The following is a 24301-nucleotide window of genomic DNA, read 5'->3' as shown; positions in this document are numbered from 1 at the left end:
TTATCCAGTTCTTTATCCCCCCTTTGGTACCTGTCAGAAACAAGAGCATTCTCTCTATTATCCTGGGTCAGAATCTGTTTCCTTTTTTCCACTCCCTATTTCTGATTATTCACAAGTATTTTTATCTATCCTTTGGGAGATTTCTTTGTATCCGTCTCTTCTTGCTGGAATGTTAGGTATTCTCAACTCTGCTTCCTGTGAGTCCTGGCCAGATCTCCATTCCATGAGTATTGTTGTCCCCAATATTGAACCATTTCCTATCTACTTGTCTTCACATCTTTTGTTCATTTGTTTTTCCTCTATTAGATTATAAGCACCTTTAGTGCAAGCGCATTGGCTTATTCTCCTTCCACCACTGACAACCGCTTTCAGTTTTGTGTCTGGGGTAGACACCCTGTGAATTTATCAATTCACTTGTCAGGATACAATCCCCAGATTGCTACATATATATGAGGAATGCTGATCAAGGACTATAAAGAGGAAAGAGGAAAGAGACTTTTAACAAAAGTCACAGGGAGAGGAGAAAGCAACTGATGTGTAAAGTTGGATGTTAAATGTTGTAAAGCAGTCTGTTTTAAGACAGCTGCCTAGATCAGTCCTAGCTTTTACATCTTTCAGAAGGATAAAGCAAGGATTTGTTGCTAACGTTTCCATTTGCTTTTATTTTTGTCTTTTGTGAAGCAGTTACGTCTACTTCCTTGAGATGGTAGATTTCATGTTTGAGGTTGAACTTCCGTAGCTTGGGCAAAATGAAGCAGAGTGGGTCGGCCACCTTACCACAACTCTAACAAAGCTTCCTTTAGCCCAAGATCTTATCAGAGTTTCTAATGACACATTTAGTAGAATATGTACTATGCAGCAACAGATCCCTCATGGTTAGGATCTCTGAATGTATATCTGGAAGGACAAGGGCTCTTTATTCTGCCTTCATAAAAATGGACTGCAAGAGCTGTCCTTTATATTTGCTCTTAATGGGGCCATTAAGTATACTGTGTATTGTGAATTCATGTAATGCTACTGGATGTATTATAAAGCCATGGTATTTATATCTTTCCCTGAAGCACAGGATTTCTTTTACTTACCCCGGACATCTCTAAAATCCATCTATTTATTCTTTTTATCTCTCTCTGTTTTTCTTTCTCTCTCTTGTAACTCCCCCCGCCCTTCCTTCCTTTTGCTCTTTTTCCTCTCCTCTTTTTCTTTCTTCCTTCTTTCCATCACTAATTTAGGCAATAGTATTCAAAAAAAGTAAATTTGACTTAATATACATCTTTTCACTTTGAAGAACATATGCTTTCTAAAAGAACCAAATTCAAGAACTCAGCTTCTGGATCTTCTAACGATAAAGAAATTTTAAATTAGTGTTATTCTTGATAATGCCTTAAATTGATTGAACTATTACCTTGACTGCTTCCTTTTAATCAACCGACCCCACACTATGACCTTATCTGAAATAAAGAAAGCAGTGAAGTTGGGTCACAAAAGACTTCATTGACTGAAGTGAGCCTCTTTTCAACAGTGAGCTTATTTTGATCTGCTTTCATATAGGTTTGCCTCAGTGAAATGAGGGCACACATAAGAACATGCCAGAAGTACATAGATAAATATGGACCATTGCAAGAGCTTGGAGAGACAACGACAAGGTTTGTTTCTATACACTTTGGTTTAATGCTAAATTTGACATGCTTATAAAGAATTTAATGGGCTGGAAAGCTTAATATTTTTATTATGAAAATATGTATATGGTTGTTTTGGCTCCTAATCATAATACCTCTTGTTAGTAATCATTTGTTTTCAATGATTAATAGCAGTAATTACAAAAGAATTTTGCTCTCTCTGCTTTAAAAACTTTGGGGAGAACCAGCTGGACACTGGAGAGATTGGGGAAGCTTCCTCAGACAAGTTTATATGGAGGAAGATCCAGAAATAGAAAGCAGAACTGTTCAGTTTCTGCTAGGCTCTGTGTTGTGACTAAGAGTCCTGAAGTAGATGATGGTTATGAGATTATTGTCGTTAGTTTTCCATCACCACTGCCCAGTCTCCCAGCTCGTTCCCTCTCATTTTCCTGCTTCCTCTTTAGAAGGGACAAAGTGACATCTCAGTATATATTCTAACATGAAAGAACACGCGTGGGGCAGGCATTCTGAATCCTACAACCTGTTTGCTGGGTAATCTTATATGGGGCTGGAGGAAGGATGGAGACAGCTAGTAGGTGTAATGGAGGATATTGATCATTAACTATTTTTTCTTAAAAAAAAAAAAAGAAGGAAACAAATCTAGGTCATTAAAACTCCAGGAGATAGTAGAGGATGGGGGAGCCTGGCATGCTGCAGTTCAGAGGGTCAGCAAAGAGCTGAACACAACTTAGCCACTGAATGACAACTGTTCTGAATGGCAGAGGAATTACAAAGTTTGGCATTTGCCTCTGCCGAAGAAATAGAGAAATGCTTTGTGTACTCCTGAATGGAGATAATGGCTTTGAAACCATTAAGTCTTCCTTTGAATTCAGCTATCTAGTAGAGGTATTCAGTATAATTTCTTTTCCTCTCCTGAAGATAAATGTTAGTTATGCTTATTTTAAGAAATTATATGTATAGCACAGGACAAAATACTTAATATTTTATAATAATCTATCAAAGAAAAGAATCTGAAAAAGAATGTATATACATGTATATATAACTGAATTACTGTGCTATTTGCCTGAAACTAACACAGCAGTGTAAATCAACTCTACTTCAATAAAAAAAAATTTTTTTTAAGATAAAAAAGGGGAATGCCCTAGCACTCCAGTGGTTAGGACTCTACACTTTCACTGTCAAGGGCCCAAGTTTGATCCCTGGCCGGGGAGCTAAAATCCTATAAGCTGAGCAATGCAGCCAAAAAAATATAAAAAAAAGAAATACTACTCAAATATAGCTTAAATTTCCTAATCCAGAAGTCTACATGTTTTTCTAGAGGTTACTTTGCAAATGCACCTTTTATTATAGGACTAGATTTATTCCACAGTGCTATAAATTGTGAGTATTTTAGCTCTAAGAAGAGTATGGATTCTGTTAGACTGGCCCCAGGGACCAGTAGGAAGGAAGGCTAACAAATGAGTTGAACAAGCATGTGGTTTGATCGGAAAGTTGATATGAAAATTTTAAAGTATATGAATACTAATTTATCCTGCTAGTTAGAATTAAATAACAAAGAATTAAAATAACCAAAATGAGAAGGGTTGTTGATTAATCAGTCTTACAAGATAAATATTTGCATTTAACATAGAAATCTTTGCTTTATAGAACTTACAACATAGTTCAAATTTTTTTAAGTTCTTATGCAAGGAAACTATCCAGAATACTTGTTTTGGGGAACAGGAAGTTATATCTATAATGGAAAATGAGCGAAAAATTCCAAGCCTGCATATTTCCCCTAAGAATTTAAGGCAGCACTATGCAATGGAAATACAATGCAGAACACATGTAATTTTAAATTCTCTAGTAGCAATATTCAAAAAGTAAAAACAAGTGAAATTAGTTTTTCATGTATTTTATTCAACTGGTTATAGCCAAAATATTCTCCTTGGAACATGTAATCAATATATAAATTATTGAGATGTTTTATTTTTTATGTATATATAAAGCCTGCAAACTTCAGAGCGTATTTTAAACTTCTAGCACATCTCAGTTTGGACTGACCATATTTCAAGTGCCTGGTAGACACATACCTAATAGCTACTCCATTGGACAACACAGATGCGAAGGACAGGTACTCCTAGATGTGCATAAAGATGTAATAAGGTAGTTGTGGGCTGTTTTTCATTCTTCACTGGATGCTAATACTGTGAGTTGACACCTGTGGTTATATTTGCCGGTGTTGTCAGATATTCTGGTTGGAGAACAAGTAACACCCAATTCAGATGTTACCTGAATTAGAAAAAGAAGTAAAAGAGACAGAAAAAGTAACGTAGATACAGCTGGGTGGTATGATCCTCTGTTTCTCAGTTAATGGAGTACTCAGATTGTACTTTTCTTCCAAAGAAAATAAAGTGCTTCAAGTGCACTATAACTGTGTCTCTGTCCTGCCCTTATGAGGTTACACATTTGCATTGCTCATGAGAAAAAATGTAGGCACCAAGATTATCATCAGGATAGGAAAATGAATATGAAATCAAAAGAATGAGCACTAGAAACTAGGTCCACCTACATTCTGTTTTTTACCTCTAGTTAAGTGACTACTGTCTAATTAATCAATAATTTCAGTAATATTTGTGTTCTATGCAATTTCCAGGTGTGTATGTCCTTTTTGTCAGAAGGAATTGGATGAAGACAGTTTGCTGGATCATTGCATTACTCATCACAGATCAGAAAGGAGACCTGTGGTGAGAAATTATGTTACTATATATTTCTGCATTATCTAAATTTGATACACATTAGAAAATCCATTTATGGGCTTCTATTTATGGGTATATCATAAAGGATAATTTATGTCAAGGTTACAGTGATTCTATGACTATGAACACCATGTGAAAGTGTCGAGTTGAAACCGACAAGAATTATCAGTGTGCAATTACTCTTTCATTTATGAAATTAGACAACATTGTCTCATACAGATAATCATGGGCATAATCAACTAAGCAGATCTAAAATGCATAATTAAGATTTAATGTTAGTATGCTAACTGTGCTCACATCCTAAGTGAGAAACATTTCTTAATAATGCAAATATGGTTATCATGGCAATAATACACTAGACATGAAAAGTAGAAAGTCATTCACCTTTACTAATCAATTCATTGTTTTATTTCAGAGTCTGAATATTCATCAATAGGCTCACACATTAAACATGCATATTGCTTATCATTTCCTTAATCTACTGTGAATGCTGCCTTTTTTCATTTCAACCTGGCACTTTAGTTCTGCTTTGCAGTGTGGCTCTTATAATTTTCATTTTTGTATAGTTGAGAGGTAAGGCAGGGTGATGATGGATCATCATCATTTACATGGCCATTTTACTAGTTTTTAACATTTGGATTGCTGCCAGTTTTTAGGATTTGAATTCACGTTCTCGTACGTTTAAACTTTTCTTTCTATATCATTTTTTTCTTAGGAGGAAATTCCATAGATTGATATTTTTGGGCCCAAGGGTGCAGGTTTTAATTAACACTCAAAGCGTATTCTAAAAAGTTTGAGTCAGTTTATATTTGTATCAGCAGTTGATGAGTAAACTGCTTTCACCTTAACCTGGTCAAAATTGGGTTACATTTATTTTTAAATTAACAGAAGTAAAATGATACCTTGAAGATTATTCTGGATTTTATTTTAGTTCTAAACAGAACTAAAATATGTATATATGTGTGTGTGTGTTTCATATATGTAAGTTTGGGTTTTGTTAATTTGAGTTTTTAAGGTTTTTTTTTTTTCCCCCATAAAATCCTTTTGGAAGGTGGATGAGGTTGAAATGCAAGTTTATTTGATGATTGGTAGATAGCACTTACAACAATACTATGAGACAGAGATGATTATTATTTCCATTTTACCAACAGTAAACTCAGACTCAGAGAGGTCAAGTCTTACAAGATAAGTCTTACAGCTGGTAAGTAAGCAGAGCTACAGTTTGAAGCCCAGTGTCTAGCTCTGGGGCACAAACACCTGTGCTCTACTAGCAGGTTCAAGAGAAAAGCCCCACAGCACAGTCAAAGGTCTTTTTTTATTCACCCTAATGGTCCAGAGATGTGATTCTTGGGATGGCTAGCTAGGAGCTTGATATGTATTGGGGGAGCAGGGGAGATTGTCATGGGCTTTTCCTGTTTAAGTTGCCCTTGGAGGAACTGAGCTAAGGAGGTGTTTTATGATTGGTCCCTGGGGAACCTTCCTAGAGGAAGCTTGAAGAAAGGATTGGGGACTTCCCTTGTGGTCCAGTGGCTAAGAATCCGAGCTCCTAATGTAGGGGGCCTGCGTTCAGTCCCTAGTCAGGGAACTAGGTCCCACATGCCTCAACTAAGACCTGGCACAGCCAAATAAATAAGTAAATATTTAAAGAGAAGAAAGAAAACATTAAGATGGCATCATAATGACTAGCACATACTCAGTTTTCTTGGTTTGTCTTTTGGTTTGTTTTGGTCATGTGCACAGCTTGCGGGATCTTAGTTCTCCAACCAGGGAACACACCCAGGCCCCTGCAGTGAAAGTGTTGAGTCATAACCACTGGACTGCAGGGGAATTCCCGATATACTGAATTCTGGGTGCCTCTTGAACTCAGTGAAATATAACTCAGATGACCATTATATCTACTACTGTGGGCAAGAATCCCTTAGAAGAAATGGAGTAGCCCTCATAGTCAACAAAAGAGTCCAAAATTCTGTACTTGGTTGCAAGCTCAAAAACAACAGAATGATCTCTTGTTTCCAAGGCAAACCATTCAATATCAATAGTTTAAGTCTATGCCCCAACTAGTAATGCTGAAGAAACTGAAATTGAATGATTCTATGGAGACCTACAAGACCTTCTAGAACTAACACCCCAAAAAGATGTCCTTTTCATTATAGGGGACTGGAATGCAAAAGTAGGAAGTCAAGAGATACCTGGAGTAACAGGCAAATTTGGCCTTGGACCACAAAATGAAGCAGGGCAAAGGCTAACAGAGTTTTGCTAAGAGAACGCACTGGTCATAGCAAACACACTCTCCAACAACACAAGAGAAGACTCTACACATGGACATCACCAGATGGTCAATACCAGAATCAGACTGATTGTATTCTTTGCAACCAAAGATGGAGAAGCTCTGTACAGTTAAAAAAAACAAGACCAGGAGCTGACTGTGGCTCAGATCATGAACTCTTTATTGTAAAATTCAGACTGAAATTGAAGAAAGTAGGGAAAACCATTACACCATTCAGGTATGACCTAAGTCAAATCCCTATGATTATACAGTGGAAGTGACAATAGGTTCACAGGATTAGATCTGATAGAGTGCCTGAAGAACTATGGATGGAAGTTCGTGACATTGTACAGGAGGCAGTGATCAAGACCATCCCCAAGAAAAAGAAATGCAAAAAGGCAAAATGGTTGTCTGAGGAGGCCTTACAAATAGCTGAGAAAAGAAGAGAAGTGAAATGCAAGGGAGAAAAGGAAAGATATACCCATATGAATGCAGAGTTCCAAAGAATAGCAAGGAGAGATAAGAAAGCCTTCCTCAGTGATCAGTGCAAAGAAATAGAGGAAAACAATAGAATGGGAAAGACTCTTCAAGAATATTAGAGATACCAAGGGAATATTTCATGCAAAGATGAGCACAATAAAGGACAGAAAATATATGAACCTACCAGAAGCAGAAAATGTTAAGAAGAGGTGACAAAAATACACAGAAGAACTATACAGAAAAGATCTTCATGAGCCAGATAACCACTGGCTCAATGGTATGATCACTCACCTAGATCCAGACATCCTGGAATGTGAAGTCAAGTGGGCCTTAGGAAGCATCACTATGAACAAAGCTAGTGGAGGTGATGGAATTCCAGTTGAGCTATTTCAAATCCTAAAAGATGATACTGTGAAAGTGCTGCACTCATTATGCCAGCAAATTTGGACAACTCAGCAGTGGCCACAGCACTGGAAAAGGTCAGTTTTCATTCCAATCCCAAAGAAAGGCAATGTCAAAGAATGCTCAAACTACCATACAATTGCACTCATCTCACACACTAGCAAAGTAATGCTCAAAATTCTCCAAGCCAGGCTTCCACAGTACATGAACCTGAACTTCCAGTTCAAGCTGGATTTAGAAAAGGCAGAGGAACCAAAAATCAAATTGCCAACACCTACTGGATCATCACAAAAGCAAGAGAGTTCCAGAAAAACATCTACTTCTCCTTTATTCGCTACACCAAAGCCTTTGACTGTGTGGATCACAACAAACTGTGGAAAATTCTTCAAGAGATGGGAATACCAGACAACCTTACCTGCCTCCTGAGAAATCTATATGCAGGTCAGGAAGCAACAGTTAGAACTGGACATGGAACCACAGATTGGTTCCAAATTGGGAAAGGAGTACGTCAAGGCTGTATTTTGTCACCCTGCTTATTTAACTTATATGCAGAATACATCATGAGAAATGTTGGGCTGGAAGAAGCACAAGCTGGAATTAAGATTGCCGGGAGAAATATCAATAACCACAGATATGCAGATGACACCACCCTTATGGCAGAAAGTGAAGAGGAACTAAAGAGCTTCTTGATGAAAGTGAAAGAAGAGAGTGAAAAAGTTGGCTTAAAACTCAACATTCAGAAAATGAAGAGCATGGCATCCAGACCCATCACTTCATGGCAAATAGATGGGGAAACAATGGAAACAGTGATAGACTTTATTTTAGGGGACTCCAGAATCACGGCAGATGTTGACTGCAGTCATGAAATTAAAAGACACTTGCTCCTTGGAAGAAAAGCTATGACCAACCTAGACAGCTTATTACTTTGCCAACAAAGGTCCATCTAGTCAAGGCTATGGTTTTTCCAGTAGTCATGTATGGATGTAAGAGTTCGACTATAAAGAAAGCTGAGCACAGAAGAATTGATGCTTTTGAACTGTGGTGTTGGAGAAGACTCTTGAGAGTCCCTTGGACTGCAAGGAGATCCAACCAGTCCATCCTGAAGGAGATCAGTCCTGGGTGTTCATTGGAAGGACTGATGCTGAAGCTGAAGCTCCAGTACTTTGGTTACCTGATGCGAAGAACTGTCTCATTGGATAAGACCCTGATGCTGGGAAAGATTGAAAGCAGGAGGAGAAGGGGACGACCGCAGATGAGATGGTTGCATGGCATCACCGACTCAATGGACATGAATACGCTCCAGGAGTTGGTGATGGACAGGGAAGCCTGGCATTTTGCAGTCCTTGGGGTCACAAAGAGTCAGACATGACTGAGCAACTGAACATAACTGACTGGGTGCCTCTTTGACTTCTCCCAGCAACCCTATGAAGGAGATATCATCAATGCAGCCTGAGCCATGACTAGTAGTGCCCAGGTGCTGTGCTGGCTGGAGGAACACTAGGCATTCTGGACCATGGGCAGCACTATAGCCTTCATCTAGGGCAGGCACCTTACTTGTCTATCCACTGGTACTATGTACCTACTCCAGCAGAAATCCCGTCCATGTGCTGCTCAGTTTGGCCATCAGATTAAAGGTTGCCCGTGGGAACTGGGTCTTCTATTATTTAGGGGTCATAGAAGTCACTGAAGAAAACTGCCATAAGGACAGAAATAAGACAACCTACCTGAGTGTACGAGCTTAAGACAAGCCCCACTCCTTGGTGGCTCAGACAGTAAAGAATCTGCTTCCAAAAAAAAAAAAAAAAGAATCTGCTTGCAGTTGAGAGATGAAGGTTCCATCCCTGGATCAGCAAAATCCCTTGGAGAAGGGAATGGCAACCGACTCCAGTATTCTTGCTTGGAGGAGCCTGGTGGGCTATGGTACATGGGGTCGCAAAGAGTCGGAAACAACCGAGTGACTTTCACTTTGCCACTAGAAGTCAGGTTAAACCCTATGGTTATGAAAAGGCTGGAGGCAGATCCTACGGCAGCACTTAAGTAGCACTAATGGGGACATATATGTGAAAACACCCCAATGAAGTCCTTGGACAAGGAGGGTTGAGTCCAAGACTTCCTCTGGGTTGGCATGTGATGTAGTAGGAATCACTGCTTTAAAGGACTGAATTGCTAGGTTTGCCTGCAGAATAGGTCAGTGACGTCCTCTGACTTAGCAGATATAAGTAGTCTCAAGATAGTTAGAGATTTGGGCAAAGGATTCTGCCTTCCAGATAGAATTAGATAATTCAAAAATCAAGCCAGAAGCAACTAATCCTTTGTTGCTGAGCTGCTCAAGCAAACTAGGGTAATAGGTTAAGAACATCAAGGAGTTTCAACAAGTGCTTTTCATGATACAGTAATTAACTATATTCTGCTGCATTTTTTTAAGTATATCTATGGATTATTATACTTAAAAGAGGCAAATGATACAGCATGCTTTGGATTGAATTATGAGACCACTCGAGTGAAATTTAGTATTTTTTTTTCCTTTTTTTTTTTTTTTGAAATTTAGTATTTTATCATATTAAGGGAAGATATTTCAGCAAGAGCCCCACTTTCTGGCTATCCTCTTTTTCCAGTGTTTTCTTTCAGTGGTTGGTTCTTATTTATCCTTTAGAATTCACCTTAAATCTCAGTTCCCTGACACCGAAATTATTTTCAGCTCTTGCTTTTTTTCTCATTTATCACAGTTGTATGTTGTGTGTATATTTTGTGTCTGTCTCTCCCTCCAAATTAATAGGTTCATGAAGCCATAGAACTTATTAATAATTTCTTTGTTCAACATTGCATGCCCAGCTCTTGGTGGAGAACCTAGCTATAGTAAGATACAGTGATATGAAAAATAGGATATTGTGAAAATCATAGTCCCATCCACCCAGGTTCAAAGGTAGTTTTATTTTCTGCCTTGATCCTGAGATTCATTCCTTGTGAGAAGGGACAGGACTTCATTTGGTTTGAAATTAAAAACTGTATTGACAAAAGCTGAGCCCTAATCCCCACAGCAGTTTATTTCCGTGGGTATTCAGAATATCTGCAGCTTGATGGAGCAGTGGGAACGTACGTGCATAAATGTTTTGGAAAGAAGAAAATCTTCATTAGATTTGCTTCCAAACTCCTATTAAATTAGGTGTTCAATCTGGTACCTTAATTTTGGTTGAAGATTTGCCCATAATTATTTTCAATGCATGACTCTTTTCTTTTGGTGTTGGATTCATTTATCTTTAATTTCTTCCCCAAATGGTATTTACCATTATATAGAAAGTGTTCTTCAAAAAAGAAAAAGAAAGTGTTCTTCAATTGACTGAGCTGCTGTGGGGATTAATCTAAACCACAGACAGAGCTGGGTATCCATTGTAACAAACATTCCAAAGGATTGAAGTTGGTGGTAGCTTCTAATATGGTGGCTGTTATTTACCCACTGTGTTCACCATCAGATCAAGTCCATACTGAGATGAGGCCAACATCTGTTTTTTTTTTTTTAACTGAAGTATAGTTGGTATAAAATATTATATAAGTTACAAGTATAGGTATACAATATAGTGATTCACAACTTGTAAAGGTTATACCCATTTATAGTTATTATAAAATATTAGCTATATTCCCTGTGTTATACAATATATCCTTGTAGCTTATTTTATACATAATAGTTTGTATCTCTTAATCCCCTACCTCTATGTTGCCCCTCTCCGCTTCCTTCTCCCCACTAGTAACCAGTAAGTTGTTCTCTATGAATCTCTTTTTTTTGAGGCCAGTATCTTTTGATGTATGCTGTAAAACTGTTGGTTATTAATATAGTAGTATGGTCTGGGAGCATATCTGAATAAAGAGAGATAATAAAGGATAAGCTGACATTAGGAAATTGGCAGTGGTTGTCTGAGGAGGCCTTACAAGTAGGCTTACAAGTAGCTCTTCTCTTGTAAGGAAGCCTTACAAGAGAAAAGAAGTGAAAAGCAAGGGAGAAAAGGAAAGATATACCCATATGAATGCAGAGTTCCAAAGAATAGCCAGGAGAGATAAGAAAGCCTTCCTCAGTGATCAGTGCAAAGAAATAGAGGAAAACAATAGATTGGAAAGACTAGAGATCTCTTCAAGAAAATTAGAGATACCAAGGGAATGTTTCATGCAAAGATGGGCACAGTAAAGGACAGAAATGGTATGGACCTACCAGAAGCAGAAAATATTAAGAAGAGGTGGCAAGACTACACAGAAGAACTATACAAGGAAGATCTTCATGACCCAGATAACCATGATGGTGTGATCACTCACCTAGATCCAGACATCCTGGAATGCGAAGTCAAGTGGGCCTTCAGAAGCATCACTACGAACAAAGCTAGTGGAGGTGATTGTATTCAGCAGAACTATTTCAAATCCCAAAAGATGATGCTGTGGAAGTGCTGCACTCATTATGCCAGCAAATTTGGAAAACTCAGCAGTGGCCACAGGACTGGAAAAGGTCAGTTTTCATTCCAATCCCAAAGAAAGGCAGTGTCAAAGAATGCTCAATCTACCACACAATGGTACTCATTTCTCATGCTAGCAAAGTAATGCTCAAAATTCTCCAAGTCAGGCTTCAACAGTACATTTACCAAGAACTTCCAGATATTCAGGCTGGATTTAGAAAAGACAGAGGAACCAGAGGTCAAACTGCCAACATCTGTTGGATCATAGAAAAAGCAAGAGAATTCCAGGAAAACATCTATTTCTGCTTCACTGGCTATGCCTTTGACTGTGTGGATCACAACAAACTGTGGAAAATTCTTCAAGAGATGGGAATACCAGACCACCTGACCTGCCTCCAGAGAAATCTGTATGCAGGTCAAGGAGCAACAGTTAGAACTGGACATGGAGCAACAGACTGGTTCCAAATTGGGAAGGGAGTACGTCAAGGCTGTATATTGTCACCCTGCTTATTTAACTTATATGCAGAGACATCATGAGAAATGCTGGGCTGGAGGAAGCACAAGCTGGAATCAAGATTGCCGGAAGAAATATCAATAACCTCAGATATGCAGATGACACCACCCTTATGGCAGAAAGTAAAGAGGAACTAAAGAGCCTCTTGGTGAAAATGAAAGAAGAGAGTGAAAAAGTTGGCTTAAAACTCAACATTCAAGAAAATGAAGATCATGGCATCTGGTCCTATCACTTCATGGCAAATAGACGGGGAAACAATGGAACAGTGATAGACTTTATTTTCTTGGGCTCCAAAATCACTGCAGTTGTTGACTGCAGCCATGAAATTAAGAAACATTTGCTCTTTGGAAGACAAGCTATGACAAATCTAGACAGCATTTTATTTTGTTATTTTATTTATTTATTTTAGACAGCATTTTAAAAAACAGAGAGATTAATTTGCCAACAAAGATCTGTACAGTCAAAGCTATGGTTTTTCCAGCCTTCTTGTGTGGATGTAAGAGTTGGTCCATAAAGAAGGCTGAGCACCAAATGATTGATGCTTTTGAACTGTGGTGTTGGAGAAGACTCTTGAGAGTCCCTTGGACTGCAAGGAGATCAAACCAGTCAATCCTAAAGAAAATCAGTTCCGAATATTCATTGAAAGGACTGATGCTGAAGGTGGAGCTCCAATACTTGGATTACCTTATGCGATGAGCTGAGTCATTAGAAAAGACCCTGATGCTGGGAAAGACTGAAGGCAGGAGGAGAAGGGGATGACAGAAGATGAGATGGTTGGATGGTATCACCGACCCAATGGACATGAGTTTGAGCAAGCTCCGGGTGATAGTGAAGGACAGGGATGCCTGGAGTGCTGCAGTCCATGGGGTCGCAAAGAGTCAGACACAATTGAGCGACTAAACAACAACAACCTTAGGGAGAGTGTAGGTGAACATTTAGGTACTTAGGTCATGATCAATCTCTCACTTTACCATTTCTTTCCCTTTCCTGTTCTTACCCTCTCCTTCCTTATGTCAAATTCCCCAATTCAAGAAACAGAAGAAATTTTCGAAGTCATATAGACTGTCACCCATTGTTTTGTAGTGTCTTTTTGGTGAAAGTCTCTTCAGTCACACAACTAATTGTCTATACACCTGAAGTCTGACACTTCCACTAGTTCTCTTTTAACATCAGACTGAAAACAAAAACCACTTTGCTTGAAATTCCAGGTTTTCTGTAGATTTCCTGTCCACTGGACTCAAAGCTCCTTAATCATGGGACCAAGGCTTAGTCATCTCTGTTCCTCTGACTCTTGATACGCAGCCAACAGAAATCACATGAGCTGCTCAGAGGAGTGTATATCGATTAGTACTGGTTCCAACTTACCGTTCCAAAGTCTCCTCCCCCGGCTGCCCCCAACATGCCCTGTCTCCAGCTTCACTGAGCATTTTCCCATTGCCTAAGCAGGCCGGGTCCTTTTAGGGTTTCCTACCTTTTTCCACTTTGCTTTCCCTGCCTGTGGTGCTTCTCCTCTGCTATGGCTGACTCGTTCTTCAAGACTCACACCAGCTGCATGCAACTTGGCTGAATCCTTTCCTGACTTCTCAGAAAGAAAGTAATGATTCCCTTATCAGTCTTCAACAGTTGTCTGTTCAGATCTTGATTACAGCACTTGCTATTCTGTATTGCAAGTATCTGCTTAGGTGATAAGAATAGTAGCCATTTGTGGGACTTCCCTAGGGGGTCCAGTGGTTAAGACTCAGCTTACTGCAAGGGGCTCGCTCTGGATCCTGGTAGAGAGCTAAGATCCTGCATGCCGGGCAGTGAGGCAAAGAGGAAAAAAAACAGCCAATCTAGAGAACAAATTCATGGTTGCCAGGGTTCAGGAGAGAAGAAGTTAAGGGATAGTACAAGGGAGTTTTTTGTAGTGAGAGAACAGTTCTGTTTCTTGATTGTATTGGTAGTTATGTGACTATATGTGTGATAAAATTTCATAGGATATATATACCCCAGAAAATGTTCATGCAAAAACTGGTGAAATCTAAGTCAAATGTTGTCTAGTTAATTGCCAATTTTGTGGTTTTGATAATATGCCATAGTTATGTAAGAAGTAACGTTCTGGGGAAGCTGGGTGATGGTGACATGGTACCTCTCTGCATTATTTTGCAGTTTCTTTTGAGCTTATAAATATTTCAAAATGAGAAGATTTTTTAGATGGTCATTCATGGCTATAAATTAGGAAAATATGTGTAAATACTAATATCTGATGCTGGTGTATTATAATCTATAGTGCTGGTGGTAATATAAAACCATAAGCATGTATTATATATAGTGTATATTATGAACCATGAATGTTCATGACTTTGACCTTCTAATCTCCATTTATATTCATTTATCCTAAGAAAATAATCCCCTCAAAAATGTAATTTGATATATAATTATAGATAATATAATTTGTAATAACAATAGCAATGTAGATAATGTAATTTGTAATAGCAAAATATCCACATACCTAAGAAAACTTTAGTATTGCAAGAGGTAGGTGACTAATTAAATTATGGCACACCTCCTGACTGTAATATTATTTAAATAACAAAGTGGTAAGTATGAAACAAATAGTTATACTCTTTATATACAAGAAATGTGTATGAAGAAATAAGTGCAATTTTATTTGTTGACATTGCTTTAATATTTATATAATTCTAAAACATAATACCAAGGTATGGCCAATAGATCCATAAAATTAAAATTAACTTTGTTGAATGGTTATTTAATTTTTTAATCTCTGACACTAATGATTATTTAAAATTCTTGAACTCTTGATCTCGTTTATTTCCAGTTCTGTCCGCTTTGCCGTTTAGTACCTAATGAGAATCGAAGCAGCTTCAATGGCAGCTTAATAAGACATCTGCAAGTCAGTCACACTTTGTTTTATGATGATTTCTTAGTAAGTGTATTTTCTTCCTTCTATATTATGTTTTTATGCTGTATTAAGCTTACCTTTCTTAACATAAGAAGTCTTACTATAAGATTATAGGGGAAAAATGCATATATAGCTGCAGTGTTAAGTATTAGTATTAAGGAGGAAACATAGAAACACAGTGTTTTATAAATTGTGTTTTATAAATATATATATTACAAACATATATTTTATATAACTCCTTTAAGAGTAGTTACCTAAAAAAAAAAAGAGAGTAGTTACCTGCTTTAGACAAAATCATTTTCTTTGTGTTGTAAGTAATTAGCCATGTATAAAGACCCAGATTTCACTTTCCAGTTATTTTAATTTCTACTTAAATGCCTCCCACTAAATAGTTATAATTTTTATGAAGTTAAAAACATATTAACTGAGAGAAGATCATATCAGTAATGAAATGCCTCAGAGAATTTGCACTCATTTTATAATACACTGAATGGCCAATAACAGATACAACATTATCAATGTAGTGAGACACATGGGCTCTATTTTTAATTTAAATTTTATAAAATATAAAACTCATGTTTATTTAACGTTTTTCAACTTAAATTATTATGAACAAATTTTAGACATATATAGAAGTAGACAGAATTATATAATGAACCTGTGTATACTGACCCATCAATAATGGCCAACTCATAGCCATTCTCATTATAGTCAGATTTTTTTTTAAGATGAAAGAAAAATCTGTTATAGTATCAATAGTTCTGATACTTATGACTCAATTTCCCATTATCAGAAATGGTAAAACAAGCTAAAGGTTAGCATAGCTTTTGTTCTGCTTTGGTCCATGTGAGAGTGATGCATTGTCCCATGAGTCCCTTTCAGCAAAGGGGATTGCTTATCATGGGGACATTCATAGCCATGTTCTGAAATGGTACATTTTATTATTATGTCTATCGAAATACATGAAATGTTAAGAGTTAAATTTGAATTTGCATATAATTTTCACATGATTTTGACTATTTTCTTTTTATGCAATTTCAAATGGAATTTAATAATTGTTGAAGATTATCATTTGAAAAATGTCCCCATGCATTCTGATGTGCCCAGGTTGATTATCCAGATTCAACACAAGGAAGCTGGGTTTCAGTAACACTCCTGTCACAACTTGTGACCTTGGGCAAAGTATTTAACTTTGGAGCCTCTGTTTGTTCATTTGTTAAAGTAAGGACTAAGCAAAGTACATACTGTTTCCAAATGCTCTTGTGGGGATTAAATGAGATGATGCATGTCAAGCGATTTACTCAGTTTGCACATGGATGTTAGGCAAACTGGAGATGGGGAGAGAGTAAATGGAAATATTAGGACCACTTGAAGAACTGAACAGACCACACCACAGAGGCTTCATAATCTCTCCTCGGTCTCTCAAATAATGTTTTTGTCTGGCCACTAAGGCACACAAGCCCTCAAGAGAGCCACGTGTCCTCATTTTTCATAACACGTAAGGGTTCCTCTTTATCATAGCTCCATGAGATGTTCTAAAAGCCAGATTGATTCCATACCTGTTCTGACTCTTCATTGTTCAGTCCATTCTTTTCAAGATCATTCACAGTATGACCTGGGGCTGGCTAGGAAGAGGTCACTTTGGTGAGAATACTCTCCATCCCCTCAAAATCACATTCTTGGATGTGGAAGTGAGGTCAAAACAGTGTTCTTTGTTTTGATTTTTTTGTTTCCTCAACTACCAAGTACTATGCTAGGCATTTTATGCAAGTTGTCTCATTTCATTCCTTGTAGCAACTTCTGTGAAGTGCATACTGTATGATTATCCTTACTTAGCTATGAAGTATCTGATGCTCAGAGCTTAATAAATTGCCTCAGAACAACCTGGCATTGAAAAAGACCCTGATGCTGGGAAAGATGGAAGGCAGGAGGAGAAAGGGCGACAGAGGATGAAATGGTTGGATGGCATCACCAACTCAGTGGACATGAGTTTGAGCTTACTCCAGGAGATAGTGAAGGACAGGGAAGCCGGGCGTGCTGTCGTCCATGGGGCTGCAAAGAGTCAGACATGACTTACCTACTGAGCAGCAACCTGGCATTAAGTCCAAATATTGTGCTCTGCTCTGTTTTGTGACTTTCTTGTGGATTTTATTTATTTGCTTTTATGTTTTAGAGTGAACGTCCAATAAAGATTTTATTTTCTTAGTTTATTGGTGAAGAGGAGATGGGTTGCAGAAGATGGGGCTCTTAGTTTTTATTTACAGAATGTGCTGACCTAAAGTTTTGAATTCAGTTTTGACCACAAGGGGGCAAGGAGAAAGAGCATTTTGTTCCCAACATTCTTTTTTCAGAACTAGATATTCAGTAGTACTGCTGGGAATGGTGAATCCTATGGGAGTGTCTTAACTTCACTCCATATTACATGTTTATATGGAGCATATCTGACCCGAATTTGTAATACTGACTAAAAACTATTATAGTTAGATCAGATAAAAAACTTTAAATTCCAGATCAAGACTATTTTATTAATAATGATAGCTAGTTAACTGATAGACAGTGAAAATGAAATAGAAAATGCACAAGCCCCAAAGCAAAAGTCCTAGGTTCTATGAATTTTGTGTGTGTGTGTGTGTAAACTTGGGGATTGAATTCAGGGCTTTACTTCGCAAAATGAGGCATTGTCTTAACATTCATCCTCCAGTTGCTGAAAACTGTCATGTCTGACTGTATGTTTCTAATTCTTTTTCTTTATTGTAGGATTTCAATATAATTGAGGAAGCTCTTATCCAAAGGGTCTTAGACCGGTCACTTCTGGAATATGTGAATCACTCGAACACCGCATAACTGTATTAAAAGAAAAGAGAAGGAGGCCGTACAATTGCACCATTTTTTTTTTTTTTAAGATGCTGCTTGAAAAATCGTAGGGAAGCTGTCAATGTCTGATGGGCAGAAAAGTGTACAACACATTCTAATGTTTGTCCGTGTTTATTGTTGTATTGCATTTTAAAACTGCTTTCACTTTGATGACTTAGGTCTGTTTTATGTTCTTGAGTTTCTTAGACACTTAAGAGCAAAAAAGTCTCCATCTGCCATTAATACATGAAAGAGAATATGAGGCTAAGTATGTGGATGAAGAATCTTTATTTGCAAATCGGATGACGTTGTGTGTAATGCTACATAATGATAACTACTCTTATGATTGGACAAGATAACTAATCTTTGTTCTATGGAGAGTGAAACAGTGTGGACACTCAAGGAAATGTGAGATCTGTTCCAGTGCTCATGTTCTAACAACTAATAGAATAACACCAATAACCTTGTATGGGAGTAGGAAAGGAAAATTTTGGAAGTCAACAACGATCATTTAACCAAATCTATAACATAATACTGTAACAATACTGTAATTTCATGTTAGGAATGTATACTTAGTGCTTTGACTTTTTATAACTATACACACATAAGAATTTAATATTATATTTTTCAAATATTTGTAGCTTATTATTTAGAAATATTTCTATAATATAGGCAACTTCTTAAGAACCATCAGCCGAGATTTACAGTAGAAGTATTCCCATCCATAAATTTTAGTGGAAAATCCTAAGGGCTTTGATTTTTTTTTTTAGTTTTATCTTTTAGAAAAATTATGAAATAAACAAATACTGAAAACCAAACAGAAGATGTATAGCTTATTACATTATTGTAAGGAAACAGTCTTTTAGAACTCTGCCAGTCACCTTGGATGTCCTCTGTGTGTCCTATCAAAGTTAACAACTCTCTTCCCCAGCCCCAGAGAAGTAACCACTACATTGATTTTAACAATCCTCACTTCCTTGTATTTCTTAGTTTATCCCCCAAGTCTGTATCTCTATACTAGCTTTTAATCTTACTCACTTAAAATTGCTTTGTTAACTATCTCTCTTAATGTCTCTTTTTAATCTGTGGGTTCCCCCTTCTTTCTTTCCCTTAAAATTTATCTGTTGAAGAACCTGGTCTTATACATACACAACTGTCTGTATTTTGTTAATAGTACACTCATGGCTCAATTCAGCATGTTCTTCTGTCATCTGGATATGATACATGGATCCAGAGGTTTGAGCAGACTCAGTTTCAACCTTTTGACCAGACTGTATAGATCATGGTGTATTCTTTCAACAGAGGGCAGAGAATGTCTGGTTCACTCTTTTTGTGATGTCAGCTGAAATGAATATGCCTAGATCCACTGATTTGTTGTGGTTTAGAGTTTCTGTCATTTCTTTTTCACTTATTAGTTGGAACATTTTTATATATAAAGAGATGTTGCTCCCCCTATCTACTGTTTGGTTAACCAGTGGTCAAGTTCATAGAGGAAAAGAAAAATAAATACTTGAATCTTCCCCTTAATTTATCAGTTTTCAGGCTAATAAACTTGTTTTCTATCATCCTCTGTACATCACTTTTTTAAGTGTAGTGAACTCATGGATTCAAACATACTTGATGGACTTCAATCCATTTTGAGTATAGCCCTATTAAAGCTCAAATTGTCCTGTTTTTGGTCATTGGGAGCCTTATCAAGTTGACTCTGAGTCCTTTTGACACTATTCTAGCAGTCTTTAATGGTTTCCTTGTAGTCTCCTGTGACAAGATATTTCAGGCTCAACGTGTATGTTTTCTGCACCAGATCTGGAATCAGCCATTTCTCTTAAGAAGCCTGGTTCCTTTCAGTGAGAAATAGTGCTTCAAAACCATATTTGGGACTGTCAGATTTGTTGTGGCTAGAATGGTTATTGTTTCTAGGAGAGAGCTAAGAAATACCTTTTTATTCTCTAAGATAGAACACTTCATGAGTTATTTTGATATTTCCAAATCAAATTAAGTATTGCAAGGCTTTTGCCTAATCCTTTCTATTAGAGTTGTGTCTTTTATTTTTCTGTACGAGAGTCCAGATTTTCAAGGATGTAGGAATATCCCACAATTATTGGTTTTCTTCAACTGCCTTACAAATGCAACAGTCTCAGAATAATAGTATTAATAAACCACCACCATTATGATAGCTGGAACAATTAAAAATGTTTTTCGTTTGTTCTCCCCAATCTCCTATTTTTTAAAGTTGCACTAAAAAATAAAGTTGTACAATATCAACATTTTCAGGCAATTCCCTGGTGGTCCAGTGCTTAGGATTCTGTGCTTCCACTGCCAGGGACCCTTGTTCAATTCCTGTTTGGGAAACTAAAAATCCCATAAGCCCATGGCACAGCCAAAAAAAAAAATTCAGAATATACTGGTGTAATTTACAATACTCTCTCCCTTCTATCCTCCATCTAGTCTTTAGTTCTTCAAGTAACTAAATGTTTAGTGCTTGCCACCACTCCTTTATTTTGTCTTTTGCATTGTTTTGAGTTTTAAAATAGTGAAATGCAACTCTTATTCATTGTTTCACTGTGCCTTTAACCTTTTATAAAAAAAGAATTTATAATTCATTGTTTTAAAAAATGAAAACCAGTATTTGAAGCTTTTGATTAATAACAAAAATCTTGTTCTTTTTTTTTTTTTTTAATAGCACCTCAAGATGCCAATGTTTCAAGGCCTTTTGAGGGAAAAACTGATTCATATAGGATTCTTAAAAGGCTAAAGTCTTCAAATTTTACAAAAAGCTATGGAGATTTTCCTTTAACGTGCTTTTTCTCCCAAAGGAGTTCCATTTTTCATATTTGGCTCTTTAACAACAAGTCTGGATGTGGAATATTTCCATCTTGAAAGCAAGCAAAGAAGTTATAAAGACTACTGATTTCAACTCCTGAGGATAAAACATTATTTGATTATAGTTAGTTTCTTAATTGTAATTGTTTATAAACTTCTTTATTCCTTATGCATAAATGTAGTCATAGTCACATTCCTCTAAATTTTCTGTAGTAAATTTTCCATTACTTCTTCAAAACCTTGTTTACTGTTCTGCCATCCACAACAAGGTGATGAGAAAAGCATAAACCTGGATGAAATCTAGAGGCCTTATTTCCTCCCTTTTACTCTTTTTCTTTTAACTTATTTGGCTGCACTGGGTCTTAGCTGCAGCACACAGACTCTCTAGTTGCAGCATTTGAACTCTTAGTTGCAGAATGTGGGATCTAGTTCCCTGACCAAGGATCAAACCTGGGTCCTCTGCATTGAGAGCACAGAGTCTTAGCCACCGCCAGCGAAGTCACTTCCTCCTGTTTTAGATACTGGCTTCAAGTTTGCTTTTCACAGCTGCTAACAACTGACGGCAGATTTGAAGTTTCATGACCTCTCTCCTGCAGTTTGGATGGGTCATCCAATAAAGCAGAACCTATTGGGCAACAAAGACAAAAGGAGAGGAACTTCCCAGAGATAATCATTAGATTGAAAAATCTCGTCCCCGAAAAATAAAAGAATATATTTCTGAGTATTAGTACTTACTAACCAGAAAATAAATTTTGGTGAATTCTGAGCAATACAAAGGTATCCTTAAATCTGTAAAACATGAAAAAACTTCCAAACTTAGAAACTGTATTGTGAGTAAAGCTTTAAGTCACCTGCCATTGTTAAACCTCAGTACATCAATTCTGCATCCTGTCTCTCGGTTCCTCTTATGATAAGTTTACCCCCTTGTTCAGCTGCTGGATCATGTCTGACTCTGCCACCCCATGGAGTGCAGCTCTCCGGGCTTCCCTTTCCTTCACTGTCTTCCGAGGTTTGCCCCCTACAGGACAAATGAGGTGCTGGCCGCCGGAATTATTTTGTCTTTTGCATTGTTTTGAGTTTTAAAATAGTGAAATGCAACTCTTATTCATTGTTTCACTGTGCCTTTAACCTTTTATAAAAAAAGAATTTATAATTCATTGTTTTAAAAAATGAAAACCAGTATTTGAAGCTTTTGATTAATAACAAAAATCTTGTTCTTTTTTTTTTTTTAATAGCACCTCAAGATGCCAATATTTCAAGGCCTTTTGAGGGAAAAACTGATTCATATAGGATTCTTAAAAGGCTAAAGTCTTCAAATTTTACAAAAAGCTATGGAGATTTTCCTTTAACGTGCTTTTTCTCCCAAGTTTCTAAAATGTATGTTGAGAAATTGGGTTGCAAGTCTATGATGAAGATACTTCTAAGTCAGATCTCTTAAAAGGTCTTAGCTCAAATGATATTGCTTTATTACTTTTACTGGGTGCTAAATGTGTTGTGTTTTCAAGTGAGCTTAGCAACAGTTATTAAACGTGTTTAACATATAATTAGTACCTTCGATTAGCACTGAAGTGACTTTTAAAGGTCACTAAGAGATTCATCCTTTTATTCAACTGCAAAAAATCTGTATAATGATCAGAATTTAAAATGTACAATTCTTTTTCTTCTGTAAATATGTATTATTGTGAGAAATAAAGAATGGCAGGCCCATTGCTTTCATTAAAATATCTACAGTGTATGTTTTCTTTTTTTGGCTATTCTAGGTTTTCATTGCTTCAAGGACTTTTCTCTAGTTAAGGGGAGCCAAGCTACTCTATGGGCTTCTCTGATAGCTCAGTTGGTAAAGAATCTCCCTGCAGTGCAAGAGACCTGGGTTGGCAAGATTCTCTGGAGAAGGAAATGGCAACCCACCCCAGTATTCTTACCTGGAAAATCTCATGGACAGAAGAGCCTGGCAGGCTACAGTCCATGGGTCTGGTTGCAGTGCACAGGCTTCTTCTCACTGTTGTGGCCTCTTTTAAAGCATAGGCTCTAGGGCCCAAGCTTAATAGATGCGCACGAGTTTTGTTGCTCCACTGGTTGTGGGATCTTCCCTGATCAGGGATTGAACCTATGTCTCCTGTATGGGCAAGCAGATTCTTTACCACTGAGCAACCAGGAAAGCCCTCTACTGTGTCTGTTCTTAAATATGGATCTTGTAATGTTTTACATTTAATACTCTTCATGCTTTTAAATCTGATATTTTTAAATTGTCATCATTCAGCAGTATCTATCACAGAAATACACCTTCATTTAGGCTGGTAGTTCCTGGTCAGAGGCAATTGTGCCTCTCGGAACATTTGACAACGTCTAAAGGCATTTGGTGTTGTCATAACGGGGATGTGCTATTGCCCAGGATGTGGGTCAAGGCCATGGATGCTACTCAACATTCCACGATACATGGGACGATCCCTCACAACAAGAATTTCCCTGCCCCAAATGTCAGTAGTAATGAGGTTGAGGAACCCTGGTTTAAGTCAAGATAATGCTAAGCACCATGGGAATTATTAATGGTTCTGCTTCCAAGGGGCCCCACTGAAATTTAAAAAGCCAGATGAAGATGAATGTTGTGTATCCTTCTCCCTGCTAAATACATATTAAGCTTTGGCCGTGGCTCCAGTTCAGAATATGCTAAAACATAGGAAAGTTTTTTGGATTCTTCACAAGAGGCACAGGCCAAAACACAGGTCTGGTTGACTGTTTTCTGAGTGACGTCCTAAAAGATATCGGGAACCCGGGTTTGGGAAGACTTAACCTGTATCACTTAGGTTATAGTTATTGAAGTTAATAAGGTAAAATAAAAGAGAGCTGTTACCACAAAAAATATTGGCTTTCTCTGTACACTGAAGCTGAATACAAAATATGGAGACAGTTTAGAGGAAATAGAATGGCTTCAATCTTCAGCCAGCTTGAGGGGAATAGAGCAGGCTAGTGCCTCAAGAACTGTGCCCTCCCCCACTCCCCCATCTCCAATCCCCTGCTAGGGGAACCTAGAGACTTTATATAACCTGGGTCTCACAGTCTGAGGGCTCAGAGTAATAAAGGTCTTGCATTCTTCTTGCTTTGTTTCAAAACAGTCATAGCTAGCGTCAGGTAGCCTGGTAATTGGGCCGGGCAGTCCGGTAGCCCAGTCATTGGGTCCATTTGTCCTGGTTTATTGTACCATGTCCTTTTTTCTGAAATGCAGAAAGAAAGAAAACTACAAAGGGTGGTC

At 37.5% G+C, this 24301-nt stretch overlaps 1 protein-coding gene across 2 annotated transcripts in view; it reads left to right on the top strand.

The window, feature by feature from the left end:
• RNF125 (ring finger protein 125) overlaps positions 1-22773 on the top strand; it is a 43120-nt gene extending 20347 nt beyond the window's left edge. The window contains exons 3-7 of one of the 2 annotated variants that reach the window (XR_006338170.1): positions 1549-1643; positions 4273-4363; positions 15292-15399; positions 18133-20731; positions 21048-22773. Coding sequence is in view for 1 of the 2 variants with exons in the window: in XM_043889291.1 (XP_043745226.1) it covers positions 1549-1643; positions 4273-4363; positions 15292-15399; positions 18133-18219 (381 nt within the window). In the remaining variant the exon portion in view is untranslated. Of the gene's footprint in view, positions 1-1548; positions 1644-4272; positions 4364-15291; positions 15400-18132 lie in introns of both variants that reach the window. The other variant, XM_043889291.1, reaches the window with a different exon arrangement.
• Positions 22774-24301: the final 1528 nt, after the last annotated feature.

The sequence above is a fragment of the Cervus elaphus genome, chromosome 27 (assembly GCF_910594005.1).
Source record: "Cervus elaphus chromosome 27, mCerEla1.1, whole genome shotgun sequence".
Lineage (NCBI taxonomy): Eukaryota > Metazoa > Chordata > Mammalia > Artiodactyla > Cervidae > Cervus > Cervus elaphus.
Note: the sequence above shows the minus strand (reverse complement) of the source record. Positions and strands in the feature narration are given on the sequence as shown.